This window comes from Nomascus leucogenys, chromosome 18 (genome assembly GCF_006542625.1).
Source record: "Nomascus leucogenys isolate Asia chromosome 18, Asia_NLE_v1, whole genome shotgun sequence".
Taxonomy (NCBI): domain Eukaryota; kingdom Metazoa; phylum Chordata; class Mammalia; order Primates; family Hylobatidae; genus Nomascus; species Nomascus leucogenys.
Window position 1 is genome coordinate 101,547,238 of NC_044398.1, and position 24,176 is coordinate 101,571,413.

At 56.9% G+C, this 24,176-nt stretch overlaps 2 protein-coding genes across 3 annotated transcripts in view; one reads left to right on the top strand and one right to left on the bottom strand.

Annotated features, from left to right (window-relative positions):
* The window catches only part of IFT140 (intraflagellar transport 140), a 99,239-nt gene that overhangs the window by 50,645 nt on the left and 24,418 nt on the right, over positions 1-24,176 (top strand). The gene's annotated exons all lie outside the window — the stretch shown is intronic.
* TMEM204 (transmembrane protein 204) lies at positions 1,874-24,164 on the bottom strand. Its single transcript, XM_003269135.4, has 3 exons — positions 23,163-24,164; positions 15,385-15,540; positions 1,874-2,670 (listed from the first exon to the last, which is right to left on the bottom strand). Exons 1-3 carry the CDS (start codon positions 23,446-23,448, stop codon positions 2,426-2,428), a joined length of 687 nt encoding a protein of 228 aa, XP_003269183.1. The 5' UTR covers positions 23,449-24,164; the 3' UTR covers positions 1,874-2,425.

Genomic DNA, 24,176 nt, shown 5'->3' on the forward strand with positions numbered 1-24,176 from the left:
TTAATGTCCAAAGGGTAGAAAATCGAAGAATGAAACTAAAGAGGTGAAAGGAGGGTATGGCCTTAGGTTGCCTGGAGCGAGCCCTCCCTCAACGTGCAGTGATGATGCCTGTCACACAGGTGTCCGAGAGGGTGCAGGACCCTGGCCCACTGTCGTCCTTCTGAAGCAGCATGGCCAATCCTTCATTCCCCATGCCGGGCCTTCCACACTAGCTGTGCAGATGAGCTCTTTCCGGTTTGCACATGCACCAGACAGGCTGAGCAGCACCGCCTGGCCCTCCAAGATTACTTTGACTTAATATAAAGGTAGTTGCAGACCATAATTGACCCTGTGGCCAGTTTAAACCTTCAATGTGGCTGGGCGGGGTGGCTCACGCCTTTAATCCCAGCACTTTGGGAGGCTGAGGTGGGTGGATCACCTGAGGTCGGGAGTTCGAGACCAGCCTGACCAACATGGAGAAACCCCATCTCTACTAAAAATGCAAAAACTAGCCAGGCAGTTGTGGTGCGTTCCTGAAGTCCCAGCTACTCAGAAGGCTGAGGTGGGAGAACTGCTTGAACCCGGGAGGTGGAGGTTGCCATGAGCCAAGATCACGCCACTGCACTCCAGCCTGGGTGACAGAGTGATACTCTGTCCAAAAGAAAACAAAACAAAACAAAAAACCAATTATTTTCAGCCTATGATTGGAAATAAAAAATTCCTTGTCAGAAAAAAGTTGAGCAGGGGAAGATAAAAGCCAACTGTCTGTGCTAGTGTGTACCGTGGACGTGAATCTGGTATTTCTATGCTGTGTGCTGAGTGTGTCATAGACAGTCAGTCCGTAAATGCTTTCCAGTCTTTAGCAGTTGAAGACCAATTCCTGGAGCAATACGGGCCTCAAAATCCAAACTGATCCCCTCAACTCGCTAGAAGGCCAGAAGCAGCCAAACTAAACATTTATATTAGCAGCGGGTGGCCTGACGGCCCGGCCCCGACTGTACACATCACAGCAGTTTCTCCTTCCGGCCGATGCCAGCAGGGCATGGGGCCAGGCAGTGCCTCACCCAGGCAGAGGAGGCGCCAGGCCAGGCCTACCAGGACTGTGGTTGCAGCCCTGGTTGTAGTGTGACCAGGCAGCCTTGGGTTCTGGGTTCTGCCGGGGTGGGGGTGTGTGGGCCGGTTTTGACCCCTCAGATGCAGATGTCAGATGTTTTCTGCCCAACTCGAGGACTTACGGCTTGTTCCTCTCTTAACAGATTTAGGACACGGGGTTGTTTGGACCCAGTGCAGCATCATGCAGGCATTTTGTAGCCCACCAAGCATTTTGCTAAAGATAGGCTGAAGGTTTTTTGTTTTTGTTTTTTGTTTTGAGATGGAGTCTTGCTCTGTCACCCAGGCTGGAGTGCAGTGGCGCAATCTCGGCTCACTGTAACCTCCGCCTCCCGGGTTCAAGCGATTTTCCTGCCTCAGCCTCCCGAGTAGCTGGGACTACAGGCACCTGCCACCACGCCTGGCTAATTTTTTTTCATATTTTTAGTAGAGACAGGGTTTCACTATGTTGGCCAGGCTGGTCTCGAACTCCTGACCTCATGATCCGTCCGCCTCGGCCTCCCAAAGTGCTGGGATTACAGATGTGAGCCATCGCGCCTGGCCTGGCTGAAGGTTTTTAAGCAAATAGACTTCATCCCTTTTATTCTACTAGTTGTTGATCAAAGAGTCTGTAAGGACTTGGGCTTCTGAGACTTGGTTGAACAGAAGTGTGGATAAGGGTGTGTATGCCTACGGGGTCTCTGAAAAGGTCGTTTTGACCCTTAGCGTGAGCCCCCAAAAAATCACAGAAAAGTGGATCAAATGTTTTTCAGCCATGTCGCAGTATAGATGGAGAGAACACAAGTTATAGACAGAGTTCAGAGGCTTGCATTTATTTAACTTAGGAAAGGAATCGAGCAAAACAGACACGAACACGATTCTGTCTGAAACCATCACTAATCGGCTATAGATTCTGACTCACTCAAGGAATATTGTGGATATTTTAAGAAAATTTTCCTGGTTTTCTGCTTTACCAAAGTGTAAGATATGACTGGGGTGCCCCTCTCAGCAGATGCAGAATAAATTAATCCCAAAGCAAAGCGGAGCGCAGGGCAGCCTCGCGCCACCTAACCTGTGTCTCAGCTTCCAGCCTCCACCCTGAAGCGCGCGTGGCCGTGGAACCGCGTTGCGCTAACCAGGAAAGCTGGAGGCAGAACGAGGTTGGCCCACGGCACATACAGACATATGACCGACAACAGTAAACGCACACGCGTCTCGCACACATGGCACAGAGGTCACCCAGACTCATCCTGTGCCTCTGCACAAGCAGGGGAAGTGACTTGGTGGTGGATTCCCTTGGTTCGTGGGCTGTTCCATGATAGCAGGTGCGCGTCGATGGAGTGCTGAGAAGGGTGACTCAGCATGGTGACTCCACGTAGTCATTATCCAGCCCACGGCGAAAGCGCGCCGTCAGGGAGCGGCTGATGACAATCACCCGGGGGGCCATGCAGTCCTCCCTCTTGTGGAGAATGTTCCAGATGAGCATGGCTGCCGCCAGTGTGGCCAGAAGGCAGGCGCCAATGTTCAGGTAGCAGGACCAGGACAGGTTGGTGTATGGGCCAATTCTGTAGAAAGTCACCAGCCCGATGACCAGGACAAAACCTGCAGATGAGAAAGAAGGGTTGAGAGGCCTTATCTGAGAGGAAGGCGGGTTCCACTCCTTCCCCGGCCCTCTGTCCTAGAGCGAGTTCCTGCTTTACGGGGCGGCCGCCCTGGTGTTGAGCCACCTTGTATTAGTCCTTCTGTGGCTCTTAGGACGTTAGGCTCTGGCGGCCGTGGAGGGGTGGTATGTGTCTGCTTAATTCTGTCCTGGCGTGCTGCTGCTGTGACCTGGCCAGGTGGCAGGCCTTTTCTTCAGGTCAGCACTGATGCTTGCAGCACCAACCTGGGGGGGCCTTTCCTAGCCCCCCAGACCCAGCGGTAATTTTGTGTTAAATCCATCTCTGACTTGTAAATGCTTAATTCGTTCAAAGTGAAAGTAAACAGATATTTTCTAAGTCTTATCTGGAAACAGGTCAGTTTGGTGCTCATCACGCCCAGAGCTATGCTTCTGACAGTTTGCTTGCTCTTGGCCTTTGCTTTGGGAACTCCAGATGGCCTGGAGTCTGCGGCTCAGGCAGGGCGGAAGTGGGGCTGGGGCCTTGTCTAGGGCTCCTTGGCTATGTCTGGTGTCTTCCCTCACTTCCAAGTCAGTGCTTCTTGTTCTAGACCATCCCTCCTGCCTGGCGGATTTTCCTTCCATGCTTTCCCCTCTCTTTCCAGAGCCTGAAACCAGAGAAGGAGAGGTGGGTCATGAGTAACCCTTGGTTGGCGCAGCTTGTTCCCGTCTAGTTAGTCGCTGATACTACAGTTTCACTTACAGTTTTATCTTTAAGGAGCTCCAAAGACTTTTTTAGTTCTTACAACAGGAAAATCAGGGTTTCATGCCTAGAATCTACCAACTAGGTTAACAGGACACTGTGGCTGCACCGATGGAGCTGGGCGTCCTAATCCAGCTGGGAACATAGGCTCCAGGATGGAGGAGAGGCTGTCCACATGGCCCTGCCCCTCCTCATCCCCTACAGCCACGGGGACGTCGCCACAGATTGTCCTGGAGGCCATGGGGCCTCCAGCCAGCTTTCAGCCCCAGCCCCGCTTCTGCCCACCCAGCACCCCTCCCTCTCTGTTACAGTAACCTGAGTGAGTCTGTTTCTTGTACGCAAAGTGCCAGAGACTCTCTGTAACTCATACTGGTCCCGATTAAACTCTCCAGCCCCTCTTGTCCATGGGGGACTTGTCCATATCCCTCCCCAGGCTCCGCCACGCCGAGCCCCACTGCTGTCCCTCCGCCTGGCCTGCATGTTGACACCTGTGCGTCTATTCACGCCGGTCTCTCCACTCCCAACCGCCTCCCCTGCATTCCCCAGGAAACCAAATCATGCCCTGCCCTGTGTGGCCCCAGCATCGAGAGAGGATGGGAGAGAATGAGACACAGGGACAGAGACACAGAGAGACAGAGACAGAGACACAAAGAGACAGACAGAGAGACAGAGACCAAGAGAGATACAGAGAGACAGAGAGACAGACACAGAGACAGACGGAGACAGAGACAGAGACAGAGACAGAGACACAGGGAAGGAGAGACAGAGAGCAAGAGATGGGTAACCAGCCTTGTTTTTCCTAAAAACCCAAGCATTATCTTCTCATCATCACTGTACCCTCCAGAAAGTATTAATTAAGCATTTATCTATCTCCATTTTGTCCTGAACAATGACAGTGACTGGTTGCTGTGTTCATTCTTTATACTACCTCATGGAGCTTTTTATACATGGGTAGGTCCTGGATACTTCTGTTTTATTAAAAATAACATTCTAGACAAGGCACAGTGGCTCACGCCTGTAATCACAGCACTTTGGGATGCTGAGGCGGGTGGATCACGAGGTCATGAGTTCAAGACCGGCCTGGCCAAGATGGTGAAACCCCATCTCTACTAAAAATACAAAAAAAAATTAGCGAGGTGTGGTGGCAGGCACTTGTAATCCCAGCTACTCGGAGACTGAAGCAGAGAATTGCTTGAACCCAGGCAGAGGTTGCAGTGAGCCGAGATCGCGCCACTGCTCTCCAGCCTTGGCGACAGAGCGAGACTCCCTTTCAAAAAAAAAGCATTCTCTTTGTAATGAATACTAACAAAGGAAACTTCTGGCATTTCTACCAGTGCGGAACGTGCCCTCTGCTCACGATTGTGTGGTATCGATGCTTGTGTTACTGCGGTGAAGGAATGAGCCTGTGTTGTGTGTGATGAAAATGAGAGCACTTTGAACAGTGTCCTCTCGTGTTCACGGTGTCTGGCACTTTCTGCCGGTGGTGGGTGGGTTGTGCTGGTGTCAGGGCTCAGAGGAGGTGGCCCTGGAGGCAGGGCAGGTACAGCAGAGAGCTCAGGACACCTGGGACAGAGGCGAGCGGGAGGGGTGGGCGCTCTTGGCAGGGGCAGTGGGAGCCTTGGGGAGAGTCCCAGCCCAGCAGGGGGGCGATGCAAGCGCCGAGACCCTCGAGGGCGGGAGGAGGTTATACTGGCAGCAGCTGGCCTTCATCAGGCTCCAGCCCGCCATGGCCACAGCCTGTTTCTCCCCCTCACCAGGCTTCCTTTCTACTTGCGGGTGTTACAGAAACATGTTTAAAATCCATGTGGCCTCCAGTTCCACACATCATTCATCCGAATGGAACAGTGGAAAGGGATTGGGACCCCCATGGCTTCCAGGGTCAACCTCTCTCACGGTCCGTGGTTGCCGTGGGGGTCAGTTTCCATACATAGGGGACCTGGAGGTACTGTCATTGAAGAAGTCTGAGGGATGAGAACTGAGTCCGGAGGGCCGACCCTAAGGCTTTTGGAATGGACAAAATGCACTCATTTCCTGGACTGAGAAAAATGAGAAAGGGAGAAGCACTGACTGGTGCAGCCGCGAGTGGAGGGGCTGCCCTCACCGGGGACTGTGCTGGTGCTGACTGCTCTGGAAGCCACTGCTGCCCTGGGACCCGCAGCCCCACTCCCAGGAGGGCGAGTAGACAAAGCTCAGCACAGCCGAGGCCCCGGGTCAGCTGCCCTCAGAGCGCGCACCCCAGGGACAGATGTGCGCTGGATGGCCCAGCAGTGGACAGTGGTCCAGTGGGGAGGAGGGGCTTGCAGGGGGACAGCATGGGCCACACGTCACCAGGGAGAGGCCCGGGGACATCACCAGGGACACACCCGGGAGGCTTCTGAGTGCACGGCTCGGCTTCATATCGGCTTTCTAGGAAAACCTCGGGAAGAAAACTCTAAGGAAACATGGGGCAACCAGCCTGGGGAGGAGGCCCTGCAGAGTTGATCTTGCCGGGTCTGCCAGACCACGTGTGTGTTGTGTGGCCTCCTCTGTATAGGCAGCTCCCAACAAAACCCAGTAGAAGACCGAAGGGCCGCTGATCTTAGGCTCTTCCGTGAACAAGCACATCCTGAAGTTGGGTTCGACAGTGAGGAATGTGCTGGACGTTTCAAGGTGTCTGCAGCTGTGCGGGGTGACCTTGCTGGGGTTACTGATGCAGGCGGCCCTCCCTCCACCGCTGCCCCCTGATCTGTATGAAACTCACATCCTGTCTCCCCAACACTCAGCACCCTTGTGGTTCCCATTGCCCTAGGATCTCCCCTGCTACCTGCGGCTGCCCCTCTGCCACCCTGTGGCCCCAATGGCCCTTTCCACCCCTCTGAGTCACCGGGTCCACCTACTCTGGACTTCTCCTCGAGCCACTGTCCCCAGCTTGACTGGCCCTGGGGAGGAGGGGCCCCTCCTGCTTCTGATCCTTCCGGCCTCGGCTTAGAGTTGCACCTACCCCCCCCCCCCGCCAGCCGTGGTCATCGTGTCTTTACCCATGGGTGGCTCTGGCCACTCTCCCCCGCTGTAGGGCAGGCTCCCCGGGGCCAGAACTTGCCCCACCATTAACCACAGCTTCCCAGAATTCTCTCCGCAATTACTTGTTGAGTGACTCATTTAAGGAGATCAAAGTAGACGTGAAACAGAACAGAATGCAGTGTGGACCTGCGGGAAAGGCGAGGAGGGACAGCAGCCTTGGCATTTTAGTGACCAGCACCCCTCAAAGGGACAGGACCCTTTGGCCAGATCACGTAGATGCCGCTACCCTGGTGCCTTCGAATGCTCACGGAGGGGCATCACAATTCCCAAGGACCCACTGGCATCAGCTATGTGGCCCTGTACTCAGCAGGCCTGTTCAGCCTCCACTGGCACACCGGGGACCACGCTAGGGTTAGCGTCAGCCACAGAGACGGCTAGGACCAGGGACCACGCTAGGGTTAGCGTCAGCCACAGAGACGGCTAGGACCGGGACCACGCTAGGGTTAGCGTCAGCCACAGAGACGGCTAGGACCGGGGACCACGCTAGGGTTAGCGTCAGCCACAGAGACGGCTAGGACCGGGGACCACGCTAGGGTTAGCGTCAGCCACAGAGACGGCTAGGGCGCTCTTGACTTTCCTTGGGGAACTGGCATTCCTCTTAGAGAGATGGAGAAGTTATTAATCTCTGTGTCCCCAGAGGGTGGCATTTGGCAGGGCCTTGCCCTACCTGGAGGGTCAAGCTTGCGGGGAAGGTTCTCCAGACTCTAAATTAAAAGTGGAAAGACTAAATCATGGAGCAAAGCACAGAGCGGGTAGGCAGAACTGAGCCTGGCCTCCTGCCCTGAGGCAGCCTGCCGGGTGCTCTAGCAGTGTGGACCAACCCCAGCCCTGAGATGCTGGGTCCCTCGAGGCCCACCTGGAAAGCCCTTCTGCCTGCCTGGCACTGGCCAGCGTCACAGGCTGCTTCCTGAACTGTTGTTTTATTGTTATTTATTTTCTTAAGTGCTTTTTGTAACAAAGGAGTTTTACTTATTTTCTTAAGATCAGTGCCATATAGCTTTTGAAAATGCGTCGTTTAGAGCGTTAGAGTGGGTCAAGCATTCTAATCCATGCATGACCTCCCTGTGCATGGTTGGCCGTGTTGCTTACCATAAACACAAGCTCAGGCCTCAGAGCATCTGTCTGCTTCCAAAAACACTGTTTCTAAATATAGAAGACGAAGGGGCTGGGGCAGTGGCTCAAGCCTGTAATCCCAGCACTTTGGGAGGCCAAGGTGGACAGATTGCTTGAGCCCGGGAGTTTGAGACCAGCCGGGGCAACATAATGAGACCCTGCCTCTACAAAAAAATACAAATAATTAGCTGGGCGTGGTGGTGCACACCTGTAGCCTCAGCTATTCAGGAGGCTGAGCCCAGGAGGTCGAGTCTGCAGTAAGCCGTGATCACACCATTGCACTTAGCCTGGGAGACAAAAAAGAGAAGAAGAAAAAGAAAAAAAGACTCAGAATGTAGATAAACTGATTAAAGAAGTATGAGTTCACATGTCCACACACAACCTGGACATGGCCCCTGCATCCTGAAAGTGTGAGTGGAAAAGGAATTAAGGTGCCAGATCAGGTGTAAATGGCAAGCCTAACAGGCAGGGACTGTCACAAAGCAGGAGGGAGCAGGGCAGGCCAACCCTGAGTCATGAGTCTAGAAAGCTGTGTCTTGAAAATCTAGCAACAAGTGGCCGGGCACGGTGGCTCACGCCTGTAATCCCAGCACTTTGAGAGGCCGAGGTGAGCGGATCACCTGAGGTTAGGAGTTTGAGACCAGGCTGGCCAACATGGTGAAACCCCGTCTGTACTAAAGGTACAAAAATTAGCCGGGTGTGGTGGCGGGCACCTGTAATACCAGCTACTAAAGAGGCTGAGGCAGGAGAATTGCTTGAACCTGGGGGGGTGGAGCTTGCGGTAAGCTGAGATTGCGCGCCATTGCACTCCAGCCTGGGCGACAGGAGCGAAACTCCGTATCAAAAAAAAGAAGAAAGAAAGCAAGAAAAGCACCTGGGGCGCGTCTGGAGCTGCCTTCTGGGAGCGGGGTTCTGGGAGCCTCGCTTCACTCGCTGGTGGTACAGCTCCAAGGCTGGAGCTTGCCTGGCATTTTTATCGCCACAAAAGCAGAAGGGAAAATTCTAGGTCTGTACCTTGTGTGAAAAAAAGGCTAACTAAAGTTTTGCATTTACATGACTTCTATGTGAAGACCAGTGTCGGCTTTTGTTTGTCTTTGGTTCTGTTTAGAGCACATCTAGATAGAGAGGGGTTTGTAAGGTTAGAACAGTGCTCTCGGACACCAGTGAGACCCAGAGGCGCCACCAGGCCCCGAACCTCATGAACCTGCGCAGCCCTAGGCATGCTGTGAAAAGGGGACATTGCCCTCGTCCTAGCACCAGGGACTAGAGCAGGCAGGGGCACCGCTGCTGGAGAGCGCCGGGTGGCTCCTGTGGAGGATGGTGGTCCAGATCCTACCCTGATGGAGAAAGGTTCACGTCATGAACAGATGCCTGCCATGAGGGAACCTTCCATGTGTTCCACGTGTCAGCAGTAAAAAGCCAACAAATACACGGAAATGCAGAGGCGCCTGTAGCCACATGCCTCACTGTGTTGCTCTAACCTTGGCCTCCAGACGCTCATAAGAAGGTGACTGAGTCAGCTGCATAATCGCACTGTGCTGTGGATGCTGTTCTGAAATCAAGTTACCCTTTTACTTCTGTCCTTTCCACCTTCCCTATGTGGAGGAGATAGGAAGGGGTGGAAGGAGACAGGGCTGGGGCTGGCCCTAAACCTTTTGAGTTTTCCATTCTCCCACCGTCTTTATATTAAGATTCCCTCTCTCCTCATGTCCTGTTTCCTGAAGACTTTTCTCCCAAAACTTTTCAATGATGTTCATCAGTTTATCTAGAAACAAATGTAAAGGAAGAGTTTTAGCAAACACGAAATTCTGCCCATGGAATCAATTCCATTTCATGAAGTTGTGTTGCCAAAGCAAACAGCCTCTTCCTGTGAGCCACCCGGACGGTGTGAATTACAGCTCCGCAGCCCAGCCAGCCCTTTCCCCTCTCCTTTCCTTCCTGCGGCTTCTTGGGGCTTCAGCTTCTGTCACAGGCCATCCTTTTGGAATGGCTGTCACACATGCACACAGGTGGCAGAGTGGAAAGACCCCGGGGCTGACCCCTGATGCTCTTCGTACAGCTGCAGAGCTAGCAAACTAGGTACAGTTGGCTCTAAAGAGAATCCGTGTGGAGCAGACGGCTCCCTGGCCACCTCAAGTCCCTGTGGGGGCTGGCATTTCCCACCTGTGAGCAACAAGATGACGGTGACCCAAACAATCCTCTCTAGAGGGAGAGGCCCTGGGAGGGAAGAGTGAAAGGCTCCGAAGCTCTCAACAGCCGAAGTTGGAAGGGAAAGAAGAGATGAAGGGGACATAAACTGATGCCTGGGGAGTGGGTACCAAAGACAGGCAAGTGAGCTGTCCAGACCAGGCTGATTGCAGTGGCCCACACCTTCATCCTAGCACTTTGAGAGGCCGAAGCAGGAGGATCACTTGAGCCCAGGAGTGTGAGACCAGCCTGGGCAACATGGCAAGACCCCATCTATGCTTTAAGAAATAAATAGATGATTTGCCGGGCACAGTAACTCACGCCTGTAATCCCAGCACTGTGGGAGGCCAAGGTGGGTGGATCACCTGAGGTCAGAAGTTTGACACCAGCCTGGCCAACATGGTGAAACCCCATCTCTACCAAAAATACAAAAATTAGCTGGGCATGGTGGCTCATGCCTGTAGTCCAGCTACTTGGGAGGCTGAGGCAGGAGAATCACTTGAACCTGGGAGGCGGAACTTATGTTGAACCCAGATTGCACCACTGCACTCCAGGCTGGGCATCGGAGACCCTGTCTCAAATAAATAAATAATCCAGACCAAGCAAAGAACCGGGTTATTGTAAATAACAAGAAAGTGTATATTTCCACGAGACGATTCCCAAGTCTAAGGAAACAGCAGACTTTCTCACCAGCGAGCAACATTCCAGGTCAGTGAGCGAGTATCAACCCTGCTGGCCATTTAAGGACTGATAAAGTCAGCATCTCCGGGAAAACCTAAATGCCGTTGTGAAGGCAGTTCAGAATAAAACACGAACAGTTGACTTCTACAAGTCAGCTTCTCAGCATGTCATGGGGCATCGGGACGGACCAGTGCCATCCATGGTGCCCTTTCTAGTGTCCTTCTGGTGCCCTGATGTCATGTTCAGGGAATTTTGGGTTATATGCCACCATTTGCCAAAAAGGATTGGAAGTCATTTATACAAATTACAAGGTAATGGGGAGCGGAAAAGAGGGATTGTTTCAAGGAAGAAGCAGGCGAGAAGCCTTAGGCATCACGCCCATCTCTCTGGCACCAAAACAAGGGGAAACCCAGCTAAGCCCAGCATACTTATAGCAAAGATGCCACAGGTCCCCACACGGATGCAGAGAGTGTCATGTGAGCACCGACTGGGGGACGGCGGGGACTTCACTGGCTTGACCCCAATGCATGGCCATGACCTCCTCATGCTGGCCCAAGTTAAAACAGCACAGCTGCCCTGGGGCTCCAGCGATGGCTGAGGAGTTGCCCTTTGAAGATACGACTCAACCCAAGTACAGAGCTCTGAAGGGCTGCTAGATCGAACCACCGAAAAGTGTTCTCTTCAGGCCAGGCTCAGGACAGCATACCCTGAGACCCAGGCCCTGTGTGAAAGCCAGAGCTGTGGGCGGGAGGGCCCTGCTCCATGAACGGATCCTGGCAGCGTTCTTGCCAAGAGGACAGTTTGCCCCCCCGAGGGAGACAGACCTAGGTGGGGGCACAGGTGCTGCACCAGGGAGCACGTGGGATGAGCCTCGGGCCTGAAGCTTCTCAGCGTGCGTGTTACCCAGCAGGGCTTCAGAGGGATGCTGGAATAACAGCTGCGAGCACTGCTGACGACGGCACATCTGTGGGCTGGAGTGGTCACTCTCTACTGCACAGATCACACCAGGGGAAGGGAGGCTCGTGCAGGCACTCACGGCTGACCGGGGCAGAGCCAGGAGCAGAACCCAGGTCACCTGCTCTGGGCTCCCGCAGAATGAGCCAGCGATCCAGCCGGGAAACACCTGAGGGCTCGGAGCATCCTCAGGCACCAGAGAGCGCCAGGGAGCCTCCCGACCTAGGCTGCCTGCAGAAGTCGCCCTCAGCCTTGTGCCACTCAGGCGTCGGGTGCCAGGGTCATGCCGCGGCTGCAGCCATCAGAGGCTGTAATGACCTTTTACCTTCCATTGGCCACTTGCCCTGACCCCCTTCAATACTCCTTTCCCTCTCTGCCCGTGCCTATCTGCACAAATCAACAAGACCACAGACTGTGAAAGAACAGAGGTGCAGTGCAGAGAGAAGAGGCCACGAGGAGGAGAGGGGAGAAGCAAGGGGTCTGTGGAGTGAGCAGAATGCAAGCTCTGAATAGAATGCCAAGGGTGGCGGCAGCCAAGCCAGGACAGTGGGGTCCCCGCACATCTCAGCTCCTCTCTCTGGGTGTCACAGCAGGGAAGAGGGAGCCTTGAGGGGCAAGGAGGGTCGTCCCTTTGCAGACCCAGGAGTCGTGCTGAGCATGGCACTGAGCCCAGAAACATTCGTGGAGTGAGAGCAAAAGCACAGGCCCCATCGCCTCTCTCTCGAGCTGACAAGGAGCCCTCCTTTCAGTGTGTTGCACTCTGGCTTTCCAGGGTGTTCCAGCCTCCCCATAATTCCATGTACTTTTCCTCCTTTCATGAGCATCTTCTCTCCCCATTGCCCACCCCACCTCTGCCGAGCCCTGGGATCGAGGTTCACTTGCATAACAGGTAATAGCAGGCGTTTCCTTGTCCTGTGACAGGACATCCTGGCGCCCTTCAGTCTCTCCCTGACTGTTTAAAACAGACGCGAGCACAGGAAAAAAACCCGACTCTAAAATTAGCAGCATGATAGAAGAAAGGCACATAGCGGCTCTCTGTCCTGTTTGTCAATGAAACAAGTCTAAACAGGGCCAAAATGCATTTCCTTTTTGGGCAAAACAGACCTGTTAGGGGTGATGGTTGGACACTGAGGGGGAGAGGCGGCCTGTGGGGGCAAGAGAAGCCGCCGAGACACCAGGGGCCCTCTCGGTGCTGCTGGCCGTCGCCCTGGTGCCTGCCGTTCTGGCAGTTGTTGAACAGAGCCTGGTCCAACCTTGTCAGAGGTCGTGCTGGAGCACAGTCCCGCCCCTGCCACCACCCCTCCTGACCAGGACAGGCCTCCGAAGGCCTCCAGCCCCGTCCCCCAGGAATGCTGCAGGACAGCTCAGTCTAGTCCATCGGGGTGCTTGCCCCCATGTGTGATTTTTAAAATACATTTGGAAACACTATCTTGTCCTGAAATAAGATTTTGCAGGAAGTAAGCTGTCATTTTCGACATGCCAAATCCACAGTAGTCCTAATAATTCTAAACAAGAGTTTCAAGGAGATTTATTAAGAAACACAGTGATCTGGGCCGGGCACAGTGGCTCACGCCTGTAATCCCAGCGCTTTGGGAGGCCAAGGCAGGCGGATCAGGAGGTCAGGAGATCGAGACCATCCTGGCTAACACGGTGAAACCCCGTCTCTACTAAAAATACAAAAAATTAGCCAGGCGTGGTGGCGGGTGCCTGTAGTCCCAGCTACTCGGGAGGCTGAGGCAGGAGAATGGCGTGAACCTGGGAGGTGGAGCTTGCAGTGAGCCAAGATCGCGCCACTGCACTCCAGCCTGGGCGACAGAGCGAGACTCCGTCTCAAAAAAAAAAAAAAATTAATGGGGCGTGGTGGCGGGTGCCTGTAGTCCCAGCTACACAGGAGACTGAGGCAGGAGAATCGCTTGAACCCGGGAGGCAGAGGTTGCAGTGAGCCGAGATTGTGCCACTGCACTCTAGCATGGGTGACAGAGCAAGACTCCATCTCAAAAAAAAAAAAAAAAGAAAAGAAATGTAGCGATCCATTGGGTTATCCTACAGAAGGAGTTATTTTCAGAATCAAAAACTATTGCTTTTGCTTTCTCTATGCCACTAAAATCTCTTTATTCTGACCCAGCATTTCCAATTACATTTTCAAAATCTTCCATTTCCTTCTTTAAGCCACGGTGTTTCCGATCCCCGCACACGGTAGAGATTGGCCGTTTCAGTGAGACAGGAAAACCACTTCTCTGTTTTATGGCCCTCGGGTCAGCAGAGGGCCCCGTGGGAGCTTTCCTAGCCTGGGTAGTTGTTGAGAGTCTCATGTTTTCCCTGCAGTCATGCAGGAGGGGAGGAGGCGGAGTCAGTCCTAGGTCACGCATCCCTGTCTCATTCGTTCTTACAATCAGTTGGGTGGGGGCAGAAATTACCCTTTTCGAAGTTGGGCATGCAGAGGCTCACATTGGTTTAGTGATCTGCCCGACCCCACGTCGATGGTGATGGAGCCAAGACAGAGCTCCAGTTCCGGGCTCCACGCCCTGTGCTCTTCCACTGAAGCCTCGAGGCACCCTCCCTTCCCGCCCCTGCCCGCCAGGGGAAGTGACTTGCCCAGGGCCACGCCATGCTATTAATAGCGCTCAGAGAGCCCAGCCTGACTCGCCCGGAGCACTTTCCAGCACAGGAATACCTGCCCCCACAGTCTGTCAGCCTCCTTCTGGAAATTGTATTTCTTAAGAAAGATAAGGGCCCAGGATCATTATTCCTAGAATGATTCACTCTGGACTTCCTGCCACTTCCTCTGTGGGAACTGTGGGGCAACCTGCAGAACGCCACACCGGCCCCGAGGAGGAGAAGGAGGGTGCGGGCAGCTCCGTGCTGGCCACGCTCAGCCATGGGCTGACATGCTCGCTTTCTCTGTGTCCCTGTCTCTGCAGGCACTGGGCTGACCTGTCCCAGTAAGCAGCAGACCTGAGCCTGCCCCAGATGCCCACAGTCCTCAAACCTCTCAGTCAGCCACAGAAGACCAGCAGAGCCCCCTCGGGTCGCTGGGGGTCATGGCTGGACACTGCTGTGGCTCCACCACTTGTCTAGAACACCGCAGGACCATTCCATAGGTCATTTACGACAGCTCCGTCACTGTCACCCTCTGTGACGCCAGGTCTTCTCAAGACCTGCCCCAAGTTATTGGGTCCAGAGCGTTGAGAGGAGGCTCTGAGCACCGATGGCCCCTCGCCTGCAAGGCCGGGCCTCCTCCCCCACTCACATGGCGGCTTGGGGAAGCCAGGGTCCTCGTGATGGTCCTGCTGTCTGCATCTGTGTCCGAGCCAGGCACACGGCATGTGCTCATGCAGGCACTTCACTGTCGGCTCAGGCAGTGTGGAACGTGCTAGTGTGTTCTCCTCACTCTGTCCTGTCCCGCTCACGGAAAGGGCCTCTGCTGACCCCAGGCAGGTCCTAGGAAGCTGCGTTTATAACAGAGACATGCCTTGGCCTCCCTGGGCCTGACCTGTTCTAGGCCTCTTAGCTGGGAAGGGGCACAGGGCAGGGCCAGGCATGGGCCCTTCTGTCTCTGCCCAGGGGCTGCTCCCCACCAGCTGCCTCAGCATTGAGGAAGGGGCAGGACCCAGGCCGCCCCATGTGGGCTGCACAAGGGCCAGTCAGCAATCAGACCCCACAGACTCAGGAAAGCAAAGCGCCTCAGCCTTTAAAGTGGAAAAGGGTGTGACAGACACGCCAGGTGGTCGCGGCCTCCCTGCTCCTTGGCCTGGGTGTGTTCCTGTCATTCATCATTCTTGCCTACAGCAGCCCATGGGGAGGGAGAATGCCCCATGGGGCTTCTCAGTGGCCTGTGGCCACGTTGAGAGGTGCGGCCTGCAGCTTCCCCCCAGGCCACCCAAGGCCTCAGGACCCTCCTGTGACACCAGAAGGCCACAGGGGGCAAAGGCGCAGTGGCCACGCCTGCCCGGGTACTTACTCGCCAGTTGGAACGCAGCGGCCATGGCCTCCTCCCAGCACGGGGCGTCGGGTGACAGCAGGGGCAGGCCCACCAGCCCCAGGAGGAAGGTGAGCTGGCCTGCGGCGAGCGCGGCCGTGGCCACCAGGTTGCAGGCGCGCATCATGTCGAACTGCACTGTGGGCCAAGAGCAGAGAGGCAGTGGTGAGTGCAGGCGGGCTCCAGAGGCCACGCCGGCCGCCACGCCGCTTTAGTGGTCTCTGTTCGCCTTGGAAAGGGCGGTCAGCACAGGCCGTGCCTCCTTTGGGCAGAGCCTTCTGGAAGCATCACGCCCTCCCCCGCACCTGCCTGCAAGCCCTGGGTCCCATGTCTTCCTGATTGGAAGGGCTCATCCCAGCCGCTAGGCCTGGCTGCAGTGGTCGTATCCCTGCAGGGACAGGCCCTACTCTGCTATTTCTGTCTTCCTGAGACAGCTGTTCCTCTCTGCCTGACTTGACCCTTGAAGGCGCTGGCATGGGGGTGGAGGTGGGAAGAGGAAGCCCACCGGCAACACTGGCTCCCCCGTCACTGAACTCACAGCATCCAAGACAAGGGCGCCGCCTGACCGGAGACTCCGCGGGGGGCTGGCTCCTCAGGCTTGCTGTCCTGCGTACTCGGCCGCCCGACCCCCAAGCGGCCCATGGTGGTGTTCCCTCCTCCCAGCAGCTGAGGGACTTGGGCCCGAGGAGAAGCAGCTCATCTGGGCCCCTCATAACCAGCAAGGGGCTGAGCAGGGGTCGGACATGGGTCTGAACCAGTGCCCCCCACCCGCCCCTCTCACGCCCTGGGGCCCGCGCACCCCCACCCCATGCGCCTCCTGCCACCAATCCTTCACTCAGCGGCTTAAGTCAGGGCCTGCTTCCCCACTAACAGTAGGCCTGCGCCCAGTCTTCTCTGTCCCCCACCTACACCTGGTTGCAGGAGCCAGGCGGGCAGGGCACATGGGCGCGTGGTCAGGAGAAGATGGAGCCTTCTGTGAGCGAACTTTAGAGGGAGACGCGTTTGTTGCCCTCAGGGACCAGGGTTCGTCACGTTTCTGTAGCAGAGAAATGTTCTCCCTCAAATAAAACCTTACACAGAGGCCTAAATGAGGTGGTGGTGAAGCAGTGTGTTCCCAGGCCCCCACATGCTGCAGAGCAGACAGTGTGTGTCCTGACGGACCCTCAGCCCGGAGTCAAGGACTGCACGTGAAGCAACAGCCCCACAGAGTCCCTAGCCTGTCATCGCCATGCCTTGTTTTCGATTGGACAATATTTGGGAAATTCGATTCCCAAAACTAAGTCGTTACAAACAGTTGCACCTTTTTAAATGGCTTGCCTTGAAATTTCAGGGCACTCCTCAGGTAACTGATGCAGGAATCTTAAGAGGGAAGCAGCCTCACCACTCAGGAGCGGGTCCATGTGCCCGCATCCATCACAGACACCAGAATCCAGGGAGCAGCAGAATCTCCCAAGAGCCCTGAGGGTGCTGGCCTCTCGGGTGACTGCTGTGTGCCCTGGGTAGAGGCTGAGAGGGGATGGGGAGATCCTCAAGCGGCCTCCTCAGAGCGCGCCTGTGGGAAGCCAGCCCAGCAGGGGAGGCTGTCGAGGTTCACACGTGCACGGGGCAGGCACGCTGGCATCAAGGCTCAGGGGTGGTGGGGGATGCGGGCTGCTTTACTTCGTGTTTACGTGGTTAGAAGTATCCGTTGGAACCACTATTGCCAGTATTAGCAATTCCAAATGGTTCAACCTCAACATTTATTGAAATGCAATCTGACGGCCGGGCACGGTGGCTCACGCCTGTAATCCCAGCACTTTGGGAGGCCGAGGTGGGCGGATCACGAGTTCAGGAAATCGAGACCATCCTGGCTAACACAGTGAAACCCCGTCTCTACTAAAAATACAAAAAATTAGCCGGGCGAGGTGGCAGGCGCCTGTAGTCCCAGCTACTCGGGAGGCTGAGGCAGGAGAATGGCGTAAACCCCGGGGGGCGGAGCCTGCAGTGAGCCGAGATCGCGCCACTGCACTCCAGCCTGGGCCACCGCGAGACTCTGTCTCAAAAAAAAAAAAAAAAAAAAAAAAAAAAAAAAAAAAGAAATACAATCTGAAATCACAGAATAACCTCAAAGCTCCAGAGCCGAGGCGTCTGCTTCCCACCTGGCCCTTGGGCTGGGCGCTGCTCCAGCCCTCACATCTGACCCTGGCCCCAGGCTGAGCTGGTGTCTGGGATCGTCTCTGTCTAGGCTTTTGGCGTCCCAGCATCCCTGGAGGCGCACTGCTCCTCGCCGCTGAGGGTCCCCCCGCCGTCCTACCCACTGTATTTCAAGCTGCTTCCCTCCGCAGCATCCCCTCCTGTCACTCAGGGCAGAGGGAGCTCTCCTTCCTGGGTGCCAGGCTTTTCCAGCATGCCCGCTCCGGCCTGGGTGGCACCCCCAGCCCAGGGCGTGAGGGCACTGCACAGAGAGTGGAGGCATGAAAGACCCTGGGGCATGGGGGCCACCGGGCTGCTGAGGAGTCGGAGCAGCTGGTACATGGTACCATGAGCCTTCCGCCGGCAAGGGGGAGAGCCGAGCACGCTGCCCGCCCGCGGACAGGCGGGCACCACTGACAAGGCCGTGGGAAGCGGCAGCAGCTGCCCCTCACTCATTTTTCTCGCAGAAAATCAGACGCCCCAGTGAGCGTCACTGCCACGTAACTGAGAGCTCATGTTCTTTCATCTCCAAAGTAACTGCAGAGTTAGAAACCATAGCACTCCCGCAAGGTTCCCTCAAAAGAAGAAACAGAAGATGTGGGGGCTGAGAGACAGCCTGGTGGCCAAGGGGTTCCCATATGGACAGCGGGAAAGCCTGGCAGCAGGTGAGGACCTGGCTCAGCATGGGCACAGGTGGCCGTGGGGCCAGAGTGCTTGGAGGAAGGGGCAGAGCCCAGGGCACTGGAAATGCCAGGGTATAGCAGAGATGTGCTTGACCTCAGCCTGGCACCCTGCGGCTTGGTGAGGCCCAAGGTGTGGGGCAGCGTGGCACCATGTGGCTTGGTGAGGCCTGAGGCTTGGGGCGGTGTTGGCACCGTGCGGCTTGGTGAGGCCCAAGGCATGGGGCGGCGTGCCACTGTGCAGCTTGGTGAGGCCTGAGGCATGGGGCCGTCTGGCACCGTGGAGCTTGCTGAGGCCTGAGGCGTGGGGCGCCTTTGCCCTGGGTTTCTCACCTGCCCCAGGGCCTGTGCAGGTGGGAACAGCAGGAGCCAGGGTTCCGGCAGACACTGCCCCGGCCGACTGGCAGGACCTTCCAGACTGCTCCAACGGGCTCCACAGCCAGCCCCAAGCAGTGACCACATACAGCCTGCAGGGACCAGAGTGAGGCCTGCATTTTGAGGGCGTCCTGTCCACACGTTAGGGACATGTGTGAGCTCTGGAGGCTTCCAGCAGGATCTGTGGCACGGTGCTGTGCCATCTTTGCTCTTAACTGTCTTGGCAATGACTTCCGTCCAGAAGCCTCTGCTTCTCCAAACATTGCAAAATGAGGGAGGCATTAAAACATCATGCAGAAGGTCATGTTCGAGAGAGGAGCAGCTCAGATTCCCTGCCCAGGGCTCCACGCTCTTCCCTGGAGGGGAGGAAAGACCGGAATGAAGGGGGAGGAGGGATGCAGGGCTGCCCCGGAAGGAGCATAGCCCGGAATGGCATGACCGAGGTGGGCTTGAGCACCAAGCACAGCTGCACGTGTAGTTGTGGTGAGGCTGAGTGACCGAGGCTCCTGGGAGCTGGGAATACGCAGACGCACCCCTGACCTGTCCTCTCGGCCTCAGCCCTGGCCTCTCAGCCTTCCTTCCTGGCAGCTCCAGGCACACAGCCCTGTGCCACACACCATGGCAGGGGCTCTGTGCAGCAGCCATGCCCCACAAGCCACTGTGCAGCCTCCAAGTCCCCAAGGGCACCCACAGACCCACTGCCCTGCCAGGAAGGAGGCACTCCTGACGGAGCCTTCCTGTCCTGACCGAGCCTTCCTGTCTGAGCCACTCTCCCGCCTGCCCCAAGAACGCTGTTTGGAGCTGGCATTCACTGCTCGGGTGTTTTGCGGGTTCCTGTGGTGCTGCCTGTGTGCGTAGCTCTGCGTGGTAGCAGCTGACTTTTAAAGGTGTCGGTGAGAACATGGTTCAGCTGGGTCCTGGCTGAGCAGGGGGTGAAGCCCGGGAGCTCTGTCCTCCACCTGTATTCAGCAGGGTCTGACGTGCCCGTTTGATGTGTGGCGGGGCGTGCATGGTGACGGAGACACGTGGAGCCACCGGAGAGAGGGGTGGGGCTCCCCCTTAGCTGGAGCCAGGCTCCCGCTCACATGCCTCAAGATTGAATCATACGGTCATCTGTTCCCAAGCCACCTTGTTTCAGATCCCTGACAGAATGCACGAAATACAGAGAGATGAAGTAAATATCCAAAACGAGACGAAGTGAGGAGGAGAAATTGAGACCCGCTGTGGACATGGCATGTGAGGTGGACCTCAGGGCTCCCTGGTCCCCTGAGCTCCTCACAGGGAAAGAGCACCCCTGCTCCATAATGAAAGTCCCATTCACCACAGGCCACAGGACACCCCAGGCAGGGGCACGGGAGGGCCTGAACCTGGATGAAGTCGAGACCAGGCCCCTCTGCCCTGGGCCCAGCCCTCTTTGCCCTGACCAGAGTTGAGGATGTCCGGGGTGCTTCCCCTGTCCCTCAGGCAGGCTCCTGGTGATGTTTGCGAGTGACAAGCGCTGGATGATTTTGACTCCGTGTGCTCCGTGGGGCAGGGCCTTAGGGCACAGAGCCGTCCGGAGACATCCACGCGGGCCTCAGCAACATCCAGAAACTCCGAGGATGGCCTGGCCTGCGTGAGGCACGCGGTGTGACGTTGCCTTCCCTGGCCTGCGTGAGGCACGCGGTGTGACGTTGCCTTCCCTGGCCTGCGTGAGGCACGCGGTGTGACGTTCCCTTCCCTGGCCTGCGTGAGGCACGCGGTGTGACGTTCCCTTCCCTGGCCTGCGTGAGGCACGCGGTGTGTGGACGTTGCCTTCCCTGGCCTGCGTGAGGCACGCGGTGTGACGTTGTCTTCCCTGGCCTGCGTGAGGCACGCAGTGTGACGTTGCCTTCCTTGGCTTGCCCCACCCCGACCCTAGACTGGTTTTCGGGATGGAATTGTGAGCAAACCAGCACCCAGCCTCACAGCACAGATGGTCACAGCCCATCATACGTGCTGGGTGATTTTACAAGGAACACTAGCCAAGGCATGAAGGAAGATGCTAGAAGCTGGCCGGACTGAGTGGGGTGGCCAGGCTAGAGCTGCTGCCCCCCGCCAGGGCTGACTTCCAGGCACGCCTAGGTCACAGGGCAGGATTTTGCAGGAAGGCTCATAGGCTGGCTTGATGTGCGGTGGTGGCAGGTAGCAGCCCCTCACCCGGTTGGGGACGTGGGTGCACGTGAGTGGGGGCAGCGAATGTTGCTGTGGACAGAGGGGCCACCCCGTGGGAGAGCAGCATGTGGGCTTGGAGAGGTGGGCACCAGTGCAGATGGACGTCGGTAAAGGAGAAGGCGAGAGGCAGGAGGGAGACACCAGCACGGCCAAGGGAGACGCTGGGCGCCTCCCCGTCTTGGGGCCGTGGGGGATGTGGTGGCTGCAGTCCAGCCTGGGTGACAGAGCAAGATTCCGCCTTAAAATAAATTTAAAAAATTAAAGAAAAGTTACCCGTTGAGCCTGTTCCTTTTCCTGAGCTGAGTCTCGTTTACAAGGAGCTTCCGTGACGCTTCCCTTGTGTGGACAAACCTTTGCTGCTCAGGTTCGCTGAGGGTCAACCACCTGCAGATGCCATACAAGTTGCAGGAGGGTGTTGTAAATACTGTCCAAGGGGCTGACCAGGGCACAGGGAGGGGCAGCAGACGCAGGCAGGTGAGCAGGAGGCAGTCCAGGGGGCTCTGTGAGGGGCCTCGTGTGTCCTGCTGGCCTGAGGTGAGCAAGGCCTCAGCAAGTGGACAGCCGGGGGCCTGGGACGGATGCATAGGTTGTCCCAGAGGCTACACGCGGCCCTGTGACTGGAGAAATGCAAGAGGTAGCAACAGGGAGGGGCGTCAAGGCTTCCAGCTGCCCTGAGACTGTGCTGCCTGGCCACATGTGGGTGTTGGTGGCAGCAGTTAGGAGGTCTGGAGGTGCAGAGTTGCGGCCGAGGGCCGGCCGGGAACTCCCTCCCCTGGGGGTGCTCTGTGGGCTGGATGCCAGGGATGGTCCCAAAGCACATGAGCGCCCGGCCCCACCTCCAGGGGCCTGCTAAGCCACTGCCCCTGCGAGAGGCTCAGCACAGTAGCGGGGCTGCGGCTCCTTCTTCAGCAGAGCAGGCAGAGTCTGGAAGAAGGGGAAGAAGGGCGCCTGGCCTGAGCCACGCAGAGACTCAAGCCTCGGGCTTCCCATAAGACACCGAGTTCTGAGAGCCGGTGGAAGCTTTGAAGTTATTCATAGGCTTTGATCTTTTTAAAAGACGGCTGTTGGTCCCTGCTGGTGAAGGACGCGAGAGGAGGTGCCCAGTCCAGGCTGTGCAGTGCAGCCGAGGGCCTTTGAGTGGACAGCAGGGCTTGAATTCCCTCGTGGGACCTTGTCCAAGCCACATGCCTTCTGCAAAGCCTCAGTTTCTTTGCCTGTGAAATGGGGATGACGTTCCCCGCTGAGGGTTCTGAGCGCGGCAGGTTGGGGATGGAGCTGTGTGGTTGAGGCACACGTGCTATGTGTTACCCCAGGACTCCGGGACACCCTCGGAAGCCTGGAGCAGAGGCACTGCCTCAGAGACCAGCATTGTCTTGAGAGCAGAAGGAGCGTCCAACCCCAAGTCTGTGAGGCTCTGCAGCAGAGACTTGGGGTGTCTGTGAGTCAAAACCTTGCTGGCAGTTTTACAGAGTCAGCCTTTGGGAGACCTTGTGTCCCCGTGCCGTGACTGTTGAGATGACCCCGTGGGCTGTAAGCACCTTCCTATTTATGCAGCCCCACATCTGCCACTCAAACCCCACGGCGCGGCGGCATCATTCTGAGCCTCTTCCTCTCCTCTGCGACCGCTCAGCATCCCTGTCCCCTTCCGAGTGTCCTGGCCTCCCCGTCTGTCTCCTTTCCAGCGTCCCATCTGAAGCCCATCCCTAGGGATCCTTTTGCTGCTCTCCGCCTCAAAGACCCCAACAACCGTGAGAACAAAGCCAGAACTCACCCGCGTATTTTTAAACTTCTTGTTTACTTTCCTCATTTCTTGTTGATTTTGCTCATGAGTAAAGAAACAGTATTTCCGTTTCTTTTTTATTTTTAGAGACAGTCTCTCACTATGTAGGCTAGGTTGGTCTTGAACTCTTGGCCTCAAGCAATCCTCCCGCCTCAGCCTCCCAAAGTGCTAGGATTACAGACGTGAACCACTGCACCCAGCTATAATAATTATTTTCAACCAAGGAAAAATGCCTTTCCTTGATTTGATTAATGTACCCGTCTCTTAACTATGCGTAACGGCAGAGAGGCCCCCCAAATGCCTGAGATGAATTCCTGTGTAAAAGAGCTGGAGGCAGATTCTGTGCTGAGCAGGAGGAGTGTGTGGGGCCGCCACTCACCAGGGAGAGGGGGCCGTGGGGCCTGGTTCCCTGGGAGACCCAGTGCCCCCTCCTGCCTGCCCAGAGGCCACGCTCAGGGCAGAGCAGGGGCCAGGCCTCCCCACCCGCTCACCAGTTCCACACCTGGCATCTCCTCGAGCCTCGGCCACGCTGAAGGCATCAGGAAAACAAGTGGACTTACGTTTGACGGTGCCTCGGGACTCCTGGAAGCCGGCCGCCTCGGAGCCCCAGCCCAGCGCCTCACAGTCACGTGCGTCCACCTGGCTGGCCCTGGCCCCGGCCCCAGGGCTCGGCTCTCCCCGGGCCCTGTCCACCAGCCAGCAGGACCTCCACAGCCCCACGCTGCGCCTGCGCCCGTCCTCCAGCGTCTGGTACACCCAGTTGGAGGTGAAGGCCGCCACGTTGTTGAGGATGAGTGAGACCAGGGCCACCAGCACGGCCGCGGCCACAAGTCTCTGCACGGTCATTGCTGACGCCGGTGCCGCCGCTTATCCGGAGAAAGCCAAGTCCCAGTCCGCGGCCGCACGTCCAGGGAGAGCCGACGCTGCTAGGGACGGCTAGAGGACATCACCGCTCATCCTCGGCCTGGCGCGGGCGGAGGCCCATGGGATGGTCCAGGTGAGCCGCGTCTCGGCCCAGCCTTATCCTCCTTCCTGCACCTGGAGCAGGGCCAGGCCTGTGCTGAAGCCGCTCGCCTCGGGGCCCATCCCAGGGAGGAGAGGGTGGGCAGCAGCAAGAACCCAGGGCCAGGAGTGCGCCGTCTTCCTGGGAAGCGGAGGCCGGCCTGCGCCGCGCGTGCCTCTCCTCGTCTGCAGCAGTGGAAAACAGAGTCACTCCGGACGGAGGCTGGCAGCCGTGGGAGTCGAGCCCGCACCACGCTCCTTAGCACCGGCCCGCTGTGAGCGCCAGGCTCCGGGCAGGGTGGCCGGCGTGGAGCGGGTTCACAGCTCCTCTGTGCTGCCTGGACCCCTGTGCAGATGCCTCCAGGGCAGCTGGCCGGTCCTGGAAAGCAGAGTGGCTGCCGCAGGGACGCCCGTGTGCGCGGAGCTCGCCTTCCCCGGCTCTCAGCAGAGAGGAAATGGTTGTTTTTGAGACTGTTTTTGGTGAGCTGGAGGGCGTAGCCAACCGCAACAAATAGCGGCGCTGCCACGGCAGCCCGACACCGACAGGATGTGCTTCCTGATGGGAAAGGCCG